A 14,627-nucleotide genomic window follows, 5' to 3' on the forward strand; every position below is an offset into this window, starting at 1 on the left:
CATAAAAAGCTGTCTGCCTTCGACAGGGCCTGGTGGACTTTGGAAGGGCTCAGCCTTCAGTCGTTTTTGTCCTGATATGCAGGCGACACTTCCTGTCTTTCCTTTCTTTAGTCCTAGGATTCTCATTGAGAAGCCTGTGGCCGGCAACCCCTCCAAAAGGTAATAGAAAAGAGGTCTCCTTCAGGTTGGTGGGAAGGCTGAGAGGAAAGGGTTTCAAAAGACTGGACCTAACCTGAGCTTCATTGATACAGTGATAATCCAGGTGAACAAACTCCCTTTGCCAAGTGGGTCAGCCCCTTCTGGGTAACTTATGATCTTAGAGCAAACAGAGAATTTTAGTGACTTGCCCAGGGTCCCAAAGCCTGGAGGTGGCAGCAACAGGATTTGATTCCAGGTCATTAATCTTATGGCCTCTAATACATGTTTTTAAATGAGGTGGGAAAAAATTGGAACTTTTTGGTAAAAAAGATAATTTCCAGATGGCTATGCTTGGGTCTTGTTTTATTACTGCAGAAGTGTAGACACCAGAGAATGTTGGAACTGGAAAGGACCTTGGAGCAGAGGACTTCAGAACTTGGAGGGACCTTGAAACATAGGTGTTAGAGCTGTGAGGAATATTAGAACAGAGAATGTCAGAACTGTGAGGGATTTTAGAAGTGAGAATATCTGAGCTGGGAAAGACCTTAGAACATAGGACATCAGAACCTGGAGGGACCTTGGAACATAAAATGTCAGAGTTAGGAGGGATCTTAGAACAGAGAATGTCTGAGCTGGGCAGGATCTTATTACATAGAACATCGGAACCTGGAGAGACCTTGGCACATAGAATGTTAGAGTTAGGAGGGATCTTAGAACAGAGAATGTCTGAGCTGGGCAGGATCTTATTACATAGAACATCGGAACCTGGAGAGACCTTGCAACATAGAATGTTAGAGTTAGGAGGGATCTTAGAACAGAGAATGTCTGAGCTGAACAGGATTTTAGCATATAGAATATCAGACCTGGAAGGGATCTTAGAACAGAGAATGTCTGAAGGACCTTACGGCATAGGACATCAGAATTTGGAGGGACCTTGGAACATAAAATGTTAGAGCTGGGAAGGATCTTAGAACAGGGAATGTCTGAGCTGGAAAGTCTTTGAACAAGGAACATCTGAACTGGGAGAGACAGAGAGACCTTAGACTATAGAATATCAGAGCCAGGAGGGATCTTAGAACAGGGAACATCTGTACTGGGAAGGATTTTAGAACAGGAAACATCTAAGTTGGTAGGGGCCTTTGATACAGAATGCTAGAGGTAAGGTTTTCTGCAGACTCTGTGACTGAAAAACATGAGATAAGCTCTATCAAGCAATTTTGACACCTGGAATGGGCAGCATGGATAGAGATCTCAAAACAGCTTTGAAAAAGAAGTTGAGTTGGGGATTAGGAAGAGCCCTCAGAAGTTGGGCCCCATTGTACATTGGGAAGGCAGGGGAGGAAGGGCTGGTGACCCTGCCTTGGCTTTGGTGGGCAGACCCCAGATACCAGGGAAGGATGGGTGGGGTTTCCCTGGGGTGTGGCTACAGTGGGGTAGAGGGAGACAGGGAGAAGGTCTGAGACTAAGGTGGGGAACCAGGGGCCTTGAGGCCACATGTGACCCTTTGGGTCCTCAAATGAGGCCCTTTGACAGAATCTAAGCTTCATTTGTGATTCAATCAAAGGGCCACACTTTTGAGGACCTAGAGGGCCACATGTGGCCTTGAGACTGCAGGTACCCCACTCCTAGCTCAAAAAAGATGTCCTGCCATCTTTGAGTGCTTCTTTTAACTCAGGATTTTGCTAACTTGGTCATTTGCTAGGCTTGGCCGATTCTCCCTGTTTTAGAAGAACAAGTATCATCAGGGCCCCCTTAGTTCTAGTGCCCTCAGTCAATGCTTCTACTGCCCCCATGACTCTCCACTATCAGAGGTAGAAGAGTCATTCGTTGGTTGGGTTCTCTGTATCCCAAGAAGGCCACTGCCAAATTGGTCCCAAATTCCATATCCTGCTAGCTTGGAAAGAGGAAACAAAGCCATGTGCAAACAGAAATCTTGTGGCCTTGACATTTGTCTCCAAGCTGGTTGTGTATCAGGATTTACCAATTTGGGAGATGGAGCTTAGGAACTTAGATCATTCGTTAAGAGGAATGAACCTTTGGTCTCGGGAGGAACAGACACAGAGTGGGACTTGGCTGGCTGTTTCAGACAGATGGTGTTATTACAAAGGAAACCATTCAGTGCAGACAGGAGTCCCGGATAGTCTTTGCCTAGGTCACTCTGGGCTCACTGAGTTGAATGGGAGAGAGAGTCATTAATTCTGAGCGATGGTCAGCAGCTGATTGAATTAATGAAGTATCAGAACTGCCAAACTCTTCCATCTTTGAATAGATGTTTTCCTTCCTTCTCCTTTTGTGACGGGGGTGTATTGGTACTTCCTCTAGCTAATGGGGGTGATTAGAGATGCACACAGAGGAAGATGGCCTTTGGAGCTCACAAGGTCATCAGAATTCCAGGACCTTCCAGATTGTGCCTTGGTAACTCAGCGTTGGATTACAACCTGATTCTCTTTTTCTGTTGATGACTTTGGGTAAATTGCCTCCTCTCTGGGCCTCGGGATCCCCATCTGTGAAACCAGCAGATTGAAGTAGTTGACTTCTAAGACCCCTCCCAGCTCTGACATCCCCTGTTCTAAGGCCCTTCTCAGCTCTGACATCCCCTGTTCTAAGGCCCTTCTCAGCTCTGACATCCCTTGTTGTAAGGCCCTTCCCAGCTCTGACATTCTCTGTTTGAAAGACCCTTCCAAGTCTGACATTCCCTGTTCTCAGTGGGTCAGGTGGGCTGGTGTACAGAAGGCTAGAAAATGAGATGGAAACCTAACTCCAGGAATGAAAAAGCCTGACATTCTCACCTATCAGAGATGAGGCCTCAGGGATAGAGTCCAAGGTTGGGCTGGAGGCGAGATGATGGAGACCAGATGAGGCAGCCCTGTGTAGGCAGCACAGTGATGAGATGATTGACAGAATGTCACTTCTGAAGAGCAGTAAATAGGTCAGTGTGGCTGGCCTGGAGACTTAATGAAGGAGGGCAGCATGTAAAAATGTGCAGAGGTCAGCTGGGGCCAGATCACAAAGGCTTTAAGTGGTAGACAGAGGACGAGAGTGTACTTCATCCCAGAGGCAGTTGGGAAGTTTCTGTGGCATGGTCAAACTGAGATTCCAGGAATAACACCCTGGCATCATTTGGAGGCTGGATTGGAGAGGGGAGAACATGGTGGACCTGAGGAACCCAGAGAGGTCAGAGCTTTAGAATGGAAAAGGACGTTAGAAGGCTTCTCCTTCAACCCTCTCGTTTCTTCCAGGTGAACAAAGCTATAGGCCCCCAGAAGTTTAAGTACCATGCCCAAGGTTACCTGGATAATAAATAATCGTTAGCATTTATATTAACTTTTAAGATTTTACAAAGTATTTTACAATTATTTATTTCATTTTATACTCATGATAATCCTGGGAGGTAGAGGCTACTACGATTATTATCCCCATTTTACAGATGAGGAAACTAAGGCAGGCATAGGTTAGGTGAGTTGCCCAGGGTTACACATAGAACTAGTTAGTGTCTGAGGTTGGAGTTGAACTCAGATCTTGCTGATGCCAGGTTCAGTGCTCTATCCACAGTGTACCTAGTTGCCTCTGATAAATGACAGAGCTAGGATTTGAACCCAGGACAACTAAGTCCCAGTGCAGTACTTTTGCCCAATGAACCATGAGACATTCTCATGAGTGATGAGGGTGTGGACTACACCCTGAGAAGAGTAAGAAGACCTTACCTGTCCTAAAAATAGAAAGCAAAATTAGAACAGTTTGGTGGTTTTAGGAGAGAGGGTCTTGGAAGTCAAATAGGGAGTCATTGACTATATGTGGATGTTTTTCTGAGCAGGGTTGTGGCATGTTGAAGATTGGTGTGGTGGTGATTAGTGAGGCGAGTTGGCCAAGGGAGAAAACATATCCTTCTAGAGAATGTGAGCATCTGAGGACCAGGGACCCCCTTATTGGTTTTCTAATCCCCAATGCTTAGCTCAGTCCCTGGCACATTAAGCTTGTTATTAGTAACTCACTATTATTATTAAGAACTCACTATTGCTTCTTGATGGATTGAATGACCTGCATGTGAGCAGGTGTAGTTCCGGACTAAAGCTGGAGTAGCAACGAATGATTTGTTGTTGTGTTTGTCCTTCGTTATCGAAGAGGACCGTGTTCTCAGGGAGGTGATGACATGACTCACAGTTGACTTGGATTTGAGGGAGGAAGGGCTGTGCAGGGTCATCAGCTTCACTTTGTCCTACAGAGTCATCTGGATCATTGGCCAGATGACTGGAGATGGCCCAGGATGCAATGGGAGACCCCGCCCCTTTTAGGCTAAGGCCTTTTCAGGTACTCACTTAAAGTGAGATAATGCCCATGTAGTGAATAGGTCTCTTTAAGAAGTGAGTCAAGGGATGTCCCTTAAAAAAATCAAACTGGGAGGGGAATACCCTCATGGTTGCTGGCCAAAAGACAGTTAATGTTGACATTCACTCTGAACCAGGAGGACCCAATGAGCTCCTCATCATTTTCATTTCTCAGGGCCATGAGGCCTGTATTCTGGTACAGCTCTAGACTAGGATTTGATCAGCAGTCCCCTACCTCCCTTCCATTTTTTACCTACAGAGTCAGCCTCAGGGAGGGAGAATGAATTACCAAGGTCAAAGAACTAGTCAGTGGTAGTGTGAGGGCAGGGCGTTTCCTTGGGTCTTTGAAACCCCAAGTCCAGTGCTCTTCTGCCAAAAAGTCTTGTGGGCAAATTGTGGAGGAATCCTGGCTTCGATGATTGTGGCGAATGGAGACAGAATCCTAAAGTATGTGGGGGGCTGTCTGGCTGTGGGTCGTGGAAAAGTTCCAGAATTTTGAATTTTTCTTTGTCCACAGGCCTGCTGTAACGTAGACGGATGGCACGGTCCCTGCCCTGTCTCCCATCTGCAGTGGGAGTGAGGAGATGCCTCCATTCACAATGAGAAGGGATACCCAGGCCCTGCCTCTGCTGGTAAGGACAGTGGGGCTCAGGGCAGGGGAAAAGAATGTTGAGGTTTTGGTCACTACTTCTGCCCCAATAGGCCCCTTTTCCCTCTTTTGATGATAATACCAGAGGCAGCTGGGGGTGGAGTGGATACAGCGCTGGGCCTGGAGTCATAGAAACCTGAATTCAAATGTGCCCTCTGATGCTGAAAAGCTGGGTGATCCTGGGCAAGTCACTTCATCTCTGTTTGCCTCAGTTTCCTCATCTGTAAAATGAGGATCATAATAGCCCCTGCTTCTCAGGATTGTTGTAAAGATCAAATGAGATATTTGTAAGGTGCTTAACACAGTGCCTGGCACACAGTAGGCACTATAATAATGCTTATTCCCTTCCCCTCCCCACCAATGAGGAGAGGTAAAGCATTTATTAGGCACTTATTGTGTATCAGTACTTAGTAGTAGTTAATCAGCATTTATTAAGCACTTACTCTATATTAGTCCTTGGTATTAATCAGCATTTATTAAACACTATATATTAGTCCTGGTATAAATCAGTCAGCATTTATTAAGCACTTACTATATACTAGTCCTTGGTATTAATCAGCATTTATTAAACAGTATATATTAGTCCTGGTATTAATCAATCAGCATTTATTAAGCACTTACTATATATTAGTCCTTGGTATTGATCAATAAGCACTTCTTAAGCAGTTTCTGAAAGGACATAGTCATCCCCTCAGCAAGCTTGCAATCTTTAAGGTGAGACAAATACACAATCTAAGTGCATGTAAAAAATGCAGAGGAATATAATCTGGGAAGCACTTTAATAATTACAGTAATTAAAAATTTTATTGCTGTCTTTTGTTTTTGCATCTCTTTCCTTTCCATAGCCCTTGAGAGTCATGTCCTGTAACAAATAATGAGGAGAAATAAAAATTCAGCAAAACTAAGCAGTACGTTAATTGGGTCTGCATGTGTTTCACACCCATAGTCCCCTAAGAAGATTATTATTAGGACTAATTTTAATAGTATTGCTGTGGATATAACATGGATGACGATGATGATGAAAGTAGCAGATGCTGGCAGAGTACTTTATCTTTTACAAAGCTCTTTACATGAATGATCTTATAACAGCTTGATGAGGCTCGGTGCTATTATGATCCCATTTTCCAGACATGGAACTTGAGGCCCACATAGGCTCAGTAAGTCAGTAAGTGATTTGCCAGGGTTACATAGCTCATAAGTGTCTGACGTAGGATTTGAACCCAGGCCTTGCTGACCACAAACAAGGCCAGCATTCCCTCTTGCTTTCCATACTGCTTTTTCTGAGGGATACTTTGTAGCTCTTGATGCTCTTGGGGTCTCCTCTGTGATGTTGACAGGGGTAGGGATTGATGACGGTGATGATTGATGAGAACAGGAAGTGGCATTTCGATAATGCTTTGGAATTTGCAGAATATTTTATGTCACTCTCTCATTTGATCCTTACAATAACCCTGTAAGGTAGGTACTACTGGTTTTCCTCACCTTAGAGATGAGGCTCAGAGAGGTTTCATGGCTATCCATAGTCACACAGCTAATGAAGTATCCAACATAGACTTTTATACTGGGGTGGGATGACTGATATTATGTTACACTGCCTTATTAATTTCCACTTTTACAGATGGGGAAACAGATTTAGGCAATGAAGTACCCTTGTCCATCATTGAGCAGTAGGGCTGAGACTAGAATCTAAATCTTCTGGCCTTGAGCCCAGAACACTTTCCACCCTACTTCTGAATCCTCCCATTTTTCTAGCTCAGGACACTTGGCATCGAGATACAAAAGGGTCAGCCTGAAAATGAATGAGTGGCTCTGTTGGGCAGCTGCCATCTGTCATGTAGCCCAAAGGCTGCCTGAGTTGGAGAACCTTACTGAAGATCCTCCTCCATTCCCATCCCTGAATGTGTCTCGATGTGCTCTCTGATTCTTTGTGGGATGCAATCTGGGAGTCCTACTCAGTATGCTGTTTGCCTATTTTCCTCTTCCTGACAAAGTCTGTTCCATGTTGCCTTCCATGAGGCCGTTGCATGAGTCAAGGTCTAGGGGGTGTGATGGTGTAAGGCCTTCTGGACAAAAGCCTTGGAAGGAAATGTCTTGCTTCCCTCTGGCTTATTTATGGGGGCCTGGCAGAATCTCAGGGGGACCTCACAGGCCACTGAGTCTAATCTATACCAGAACAAGAATCCCCCCTCCAGTACCCCCAAGAATGGGCATGAAGGACAACCTTCCAACCCAAATATGGTGACTCTCCCGAGCCCCAAGAAACTCAGTCCTCTTGCTCAACCCCTGGAAAGGAGGAGGAACCCATTGCCCCTGAAGGTGGCTCATTCTGCTTAGGTCAGCGTTCCCTGTTAAGGGTCTTGGCCTCGCCTCAAGTTAATATTTGCTATTTTGTAACTTGTAGCTCTAGATTCGATTCTAGAGGTTTCCATGGTGCTGTGCTTACAACACCAAGGTCCAGCAGTCTCTGGTGCATATGAAGTGTCTAATAAACACTTCTTGGTTAAATTGAATTGTCTGTCATTAATAATAATAATTAGCATTTATGTAGCACTTTGTGTGATTTCACATTTTAGGTCTTCGGATAGGTGGAGGCAATGGTCGTGGCCTCCGCATATCTTTCTGTTTAAATATGCCTGTTTCCTTCCATTGTTCTTCCAAGGACGTGGTACCCAGTCACCTCACCATTCTGGTTGCTGTCCTCAGTACTCCACAACTTTCCAATGTCCTCCCTAAAATGTGGCATCAGAACATTGTAGTTCAGGTATAGTTTGCCCAGGGTGTAGAGCATGATGGTATTATCCCTGTCCCAGAGGACAGGGAGAAGGAAACAAGCATGTGTGTGAATGTGTGCAAATGTATGGTGTGAGTGTGTATATGCATTTGTGTGAGTATGTCTATGTATGTGTGTGTATGTATATACAATATTAAATGGCTCCTATGGGCCAGGCACGGTGCTAAGCACTGTGTGAATGCCAGAGTGAGTGTGAGTACATGTGTGTGACATCATAGAAGGGATTCTTCAGGAATGGTTGGCCCAGATGGCTGCTGAGATCCCAGGCTTCTGAGCCCATGGGCTTTCTGCGAGCATCAGCTGAGATCATGAAACAAAGCATTGTGATGGCTGAGATGCCAACTAGGATTTATTTCTTTTCTATTTAAAAAGTTATTGATAACATTTCCCAATATCTCCCTCTCCTACCCATTGAGCCTTCTACAAGTAGAAGGAAGGAAAGAGGGAGAGAAGAAAGAAGGAGAGAGGAGGGAAAGAGTAAGGGAAAGAAGTTCAGCAAAATGGATCAAACACATCTGAGCTGAGAATCACACAGTATATACCATATTCCATCCCTGTGATCCCCCTCCTCTGTAAAGGAGAGGTGCATTTTTCTACCTCTTCTCTGAGGCTAAGCTTGGTCATTCAGATTACACAGTGTTTATTTAGTTTCCTTTTCTTACTCCTCTTGTTACATTGTTGCAGTCACTGTGTACGGTGTTTTCCTGATTCTGCTGATTTCATTTTGCATCATTTCATGAAAGTCTCCCCATGATTCTCTTTCCATTGTTTCTTCCAGCTTGGTCCTACTCATTGTACTCACATATCTCACAACTGCTTTAACCTTTCTCTATTCTATGGGCATTGGCTTTGTTCCCGGTCCCCTTAGCTACTACAAAAGGGTTCCTGTGAATATTTTGGCACCTGTGGGGATGCCAGCTATTATCATATACCCTCATTATGAAAGCAAGGAGAGGCAGGTGTGTTTGTGTGTGTGTGTGTGTGTCTGTGTGTGTGTGTGTGTAGCTGTTCTCCTATGGACCTCTGTTCTTGGGGGTTCAAAAGAAAAAAATATATAATTCATAAAGGATTCCAAAGTGCTATGTTTGTTTCTCCAGGGCCCGCCACATAGTACGTATCTAATTAACACTTGTAGATTGAACTGAATTGAACCAGTGACAGCCTTTTTGTCACAAATAGTAGAGATACAAGGAATTTCTACAACTTACTTGCTAGAAGAAGGAAGGAAACAAGCATTTATTAAGCTCCTACTGTGTGCTAGGCACTGTACTATAAAAGTGCTTTACAAATTTATCCATTTGATCTTCACAACAATTCTGTGAGATAGGTGTGATTGTGGTCCATATTTTACAGTTGAGATAACTGAGGCCCAGAGGTTAAGAGATTTGCCCAGGGTCAAACAGATAGTAAGTGTCTGAGACCAGATCTGAATTCAGGTTTTCAGGAAGAAATGGTGAGATAAAAGTGACTGGAAGACAGGTAGGTGTCCACCAAAATTCAGAGGCCTCCCCCACAGCTGATAGATTATGAGAGGGGATACAAAGAGAGGAGATATAGTGCCTGCCCTCAAAGAAGTTATAGTCAGCTGGAGAGAATTGAGAGGGAATGGAGGATGTGTACACACCATTGACTGATACGAATGGATGCAGATGTCTTCCCTTTATTTTTTCAATTTCTCCTCATTTTTAATATATTTCTTTTATTTTTTTAATTTTCTTTATTTTCTTTCTCCCCCACACCTGGAATGCTTTCCCTCTGATAATCTCTAACTTCTTTCCAGGCTCAGTAAGCTGATCAACAGGTATTTAATTAGCCACCTACTGTGTGCAGGGACTTTAAGTTTCTTATGAACAAGCAATGGAACGCTCTCAACTGTTAAGGAACTTCCAGTCTAATGGAAGAGACAACAAGGAGCTGAGTCCATTTTTATGGAGTACAGTTCCCTCCTTTTACAGACAAGGAAACTAAGGCATAGACAAGTGAAGTGACTTACTCAAGGTTTGTCCTGCAGTTAGTGTCATGTTTCCCAGAATAGGTACGTACACAACTATATATGCTCCAGATTTATGTACTTCGATTTGTAGTCTTTATATTATCATGTAATTTGGCGCATTTTTTATGTAGAAAGTGAACAGATACTTCTGTTTACAAAGTCATTAAATACCTGAAGGTCTTGAAAGTACAAAGGACGTTAGCATGGGGGGGGGATCAGAAGAGGCTTCATGTGAAGATAGTGTCCGAGCTACATCTTACAGAAGAGAGGACGTCTTTGACGCAAGGAGGTGAGAAGGAAGTGCATGCCAGGCCTTCTTCCTCCAGGAAGGCTTCCTGATTCCCCGAGCTGCTAGGATCCTTGAAATTATCTGGTGTTTGTTATTTATGTATATACCACACACACAGACATGTATGCATATACATACACTCACATTTATATACATCTATATCGATATATGCATATATACACACATTTTCTATAAATTAGCTATAAAATGTAATATATAATAAGACTATATAACATAGAAAACATACATTATAAATAATAGATTTAATATCTACAATAATATTTTATATTACATCTATCATAGGTACAATATACAAGTATATATGTAATATATTATCATGTATACAGTATATACAGAATATACAGTTATCCCTTCCACAGTGTGATTTCCCCGTCCTGGTTTTGCCATATTACAGGTGGGCATAAAAAAGTGAAATTGGAATTTTGGGGGAGTTTTGTGGAAGCTGTAGACAACACACAAAGGCCAACAGATGATGCAGAAAAGGTTTAGAAACTCAGAAATGCATAAAATGTATGCATAGTATTATATAATATCAACATATTTTATCTTTTAAGGTACTGTAAACACCCCAAACCATAAAGGAAAGAAAAAAATTTTGATTTCTTTTCTGGTATGAGGGGAGGACCAAAAATCCCTACACGGATAGTCCAGACTACGGGAGTGTTGTGTGTCAAACCCCCATGGTGTTAAAGGGATAGCTATTATGTTGCAATATATTTCTCTTAGGTATTATGTAGTATTACATATGAGGATATATTGCATTGCAGCATATTTCTATTATAAATAATATATAATATGCATCATCTTTTACATATACAATACACTATAATTCATCCTACATAATGTATATCTGAAAGAGTACTAGCCAATTACAGGGATATAAATGTACATTTGAGTATATCTGTGTTTATGTATACACAAAGATATACATACATGTTTCTGTGTGTGTATATATTCCTTCGTTCTCGAAGAGGATCAAAATATATATATGTATACACACATCTATATCTATCTGCTACATACATACATATGCTCACATGTATCCTTAAGATCATAAGACCATAGATTAAGAACAGCAAAGCACTTTGGAAGCCACCAGTTCAGTTTCCTCCATATACAGATGAGGAAAGTGAGGCACAGAAAAACAGCTAAATGACTTCGGACCACAGAGCCAGTACTGTGTTTCCTGAGATAGCATGTAAGTTTCTGGAAGGCAGCAACAGCCTCTTCTTTTCTGTTTTCAAAGCCTCAGCCCAGATGGTGTCACCTAGCTGACACTTAATGTTTGTCTTGGCATGATAGAGGCTAATTATCATGCCCAGTGACCAGGGTGATGCCACAAGGGGAGAATTTTCTCTGAGTACCCAAACTGGTAAAGAATGCCAAATGGATGAATAGCTGCCATTTATTTAGATCAGGGTGGGGGAACCTGCGGCCTTGAGGTCACATGTGGCTCTCTAGGTCCTCAAGTGTGGCCTTTTGACTGAATCCAAACTTCACAGAACAAATGCCCTTAATACAAGGATTTGTTTTGTAAAACTTGGGCTCAGTCAGAAGACCACACTTGAGGACCGAGAAGGCCACATTCCTCCCGGCAAAGTTGGAAGGGATCCAGGAGGTCATCCAGCCTAATGTTCCCTCCTACCACCATCCACTTCTGACTTTGGAGACAAAGCTTGCTCTGCTTCACATGTCTTCCCTGTCTTGAGGGTGGAATGTTCTATTTAGAATCAGAGCATTTGGGTTTGGATCCTGCTCCTACTACTTACCTGTGTGACCTTGGGACAAGTCACTTCACCTCCATGGGACTTGGTTTCTTCATCTATAAACTAGGCAAGAGAGTTGGACTAGAGGGTCTCTGGGGTCCATACTGGTTCTGTCCACAACAACAACTGACATTTGTTTAACACTTTAAGGTTTGCAAAGCCCTTCACAAATTTTAATTCATTTCTGGAATGTAAATACTGTTATTCCCATTTTACAGAAGAGGACACTGAGGCAGACCTAGGGGAAGTGACTTGTTCAGGGTCATGCAGCTTGTAAGTGCCTGAGGCAGGAGTGAAACCCAGCTCTTTATGATTCCAAGTGCCTTCTCACTACTTATTTATCTATAACCCTCTAGCCTTCAATGGTTATACTCTAGTTTGCCCATGTTTTCACCCAGAATGGAAGATAGCCCTCCAGCTGTGGTCTGACCAGAGCATCCTATTCCCTCATTCTTTTATTTATTCTTGGAACCTCTGTAGTCCAAGATTGCATTGCCATCAGGCAGCCAGTCAGTCAACGTATATGAGGCATCAAATATGTTCCAGGCACCATCTTATGCTTCTTAAATTTGCTAACAACCCTCCCTCCCCTGACATGTAAGGGCAGGATGTGGTTCAGTGGATTGAGCCATGGGCCTGGAGTCAGGAAAACCTGAATTAAAATCGAACTTTAGACACTTACTAGCTGTGTGACCTTGGGCAAGTCACTTCACCCTGTTTGCCTCAGTTTCCTCCTCTGTAGAATGAGCTGGAGAAGGAAATGGCAAACCACTCTAGTATCTCTGCCAAGAAACCTCAAATGGGGTCAGAAAGAATCAGACATAACTGAAGCAACTCAACAAATACTTGTAAATTTTGAAGATGTTACAGAAATCAAAGCCGTATATGATTTTCTATAGGAAGGGAAAGTTGACTTGTCCAGACTGTGACAGCCAGTAAGTATGCAGTGAGAGATTTAGGCCTAGGCCTTGGTTCCAAACCTAGAGATGGTGATGGAGTTGCAGGGGAGGATCAGGTGTGAGGAAGTCTTTATGCTGTTAACTTGAGGCCTGCCGTATGCTAATTCTTTTTTTCTCTTGTTTCACTAGTGGTCTCTGCTTTGTTTTGGAATGTCTTAACACAGATGGCCCTGTGAGTGTGACCATGGCCACAAGGGTGGAGGTCAGCCCACTGTTCCCAATTTAAATGAGATCGCCAAGGAAGACAGACTGCAGACCACCTACTATCACCCTGCCAGCAAAGCCTCTCCTCCACTGATGGTATTGGCAGGGTCTAGGAATCTTGGGACTCCATCAAGAGCACTCCCCATGCCCCGACTTTCCCCCAAACCATTTTCTAAGGAGAACCCTTCGGATGTGTTTGCAAATGTGAAATCTCCCATCACAGCTGTCAAGCCTGGCACTCTGGTGACCAGGCCACTCTCATATAGCAAGCTTGAGGACTCAACCACTGCTCAGGCTTCAGATGAAAACATGCCTTCCTTGGTTGAACCAAAGATGAATGAGCGGGGAGGCACGAGCTCAAGTGTAATAAAGCCCCGTAATAAAGCCCTGCCCCAAACCGTGCACAGCCAAAACACCATGATTCTTTTTGAAACGGCTGGCCCCGCCAAGTCCGAGGCAGATCACAGCTCTGGAAAGTGGACGGGTGAGGAGCAAAAGGTAGACGCTGTGACCCAGCCCCAAGGACAGCCACCCAGTTCCAAGACCGAGACTACAGCCAAACCTGCATTACCACCTCGGAAACCTGCGGGGACCCTCCAGAGGCAGGCATCTTTGTGTTCTGAGGAAAGGCCAGCTGTGTTGAAATCTTGGGAGAAAGGGGAGGAAAACAATCACCTGGCATCCTCTGGCATCAAGAATGAAGGAGGCCACCCATCTTCAGAGGCCTGGACAAGGAGCAAGCGGAGGCCTATCTCAGCGATCTTCACTGAGTCTGTCCAACATCCAAAGCCTAGCTCTTTAGAAACCCCTGGGGGGAAGGTACCACCTCCTCCCCCAGAGAAATCGTGGGTCCAGAAACCTCGGCCCTTGTCTGTGGATCTCACAGCCAGTTTTGAAAATAAGGACATCCTTTCCAAGAAGGTGGGCAGTCCCATGGAGGTGAGCAAGGACAAAGGGCTGGGTGTAGGTTCCAGAGACAGAGGGAACGGAGAAGAGAGAACAGAGCCATTGGACAGGGCTACATCCTTGAATCCTTCTTTGAGATTGAAGGAACAGGGTTTGGATGACCCAGACTTGAAAAACAAAGTCACGGAACAGAGTCCGAAAATCGTCTTTAAGTTGATGGATGCCTGTTCCCCTGAAACATCTACAGACCTGCCTGAGGCCTCGGTCAGAAAAGGGTGGAACCCCCTGGAAGAGAAAGCCAAACAGGAGAGGGAGTGTAAAGCCAGACTGACATTGTGACATCGTAAGCTTTGTCTGTCAGACTCATGTCAACAGCAACTGAGAGACAGAGAGTATTTAGCCTGCTGTCTGTGTCATTTTCATATTATGTTAAATGCTCTGGGTACTCCTACCCTGGCATATAGCACCTTTGCTTGCCCCCTCTGAGATTAACCTGAGCTTCTACTCTAGGTTCACAAGGCCAGCTTTGGAAAGTCAATCAAGACTTGAGAAAGGCCCAGCATCGAGCGGTGAGCTTCTTCAAGAA

At 44.0% G+C, this 14,627-nt stretch overlaps 3 protein-coding genes across 5 annotated transcripts in view; 2 read left to right on the forward strand and 1 right to left on the reverse strand.

The window, feature by feature from the left end:
• Positions 1-14,627, reverse strand: part of LOC140499107 (uncharacterized) — a 392,730-nt gene that overhangs the window by 314,338 nt on the left and 63,765 nt on the right.
• The window catches only part of LOC140499108 (uncharacterized), a 264,366-nt gene that overhangs the window by 213,145 nt on the left and 36,594 nt on the right, over positions 1-14,627 (forward strand). The window lies entirely within an intron of this gene.
• Positions 5,476-14,478, forward strand: LOC140499110 (uncharacterized protein KIAA1671-like). Its single transcript, XM_072600124.1, is given in 2 exon segments — positions 5,476-13,140; positions 13,143-14,478. Coding segments are annotated over 2 exon segments (1,350 nt in total). The 5' UTR covers positions 5,476-13,028; the 3' UTR covers positions 14,381-14,478.

Source organism: Notamacropus eugenii, chromosome 4 (genome assembly GCF_028372415.1).
Source record: "Notamacropus eugenii isolate mMacEug1 chromosome 4, mMacEug1.pri_v2, whole genome shotgun sequence".
In the NCBI taxonomy this organism is placed as follows: domain Eukaryota; kingdom Metazoa; phylum Chordata; class Mammalia; order Diprotodontia; family Macropodidae; genus Notamacropus; species Notamacropus eugenii.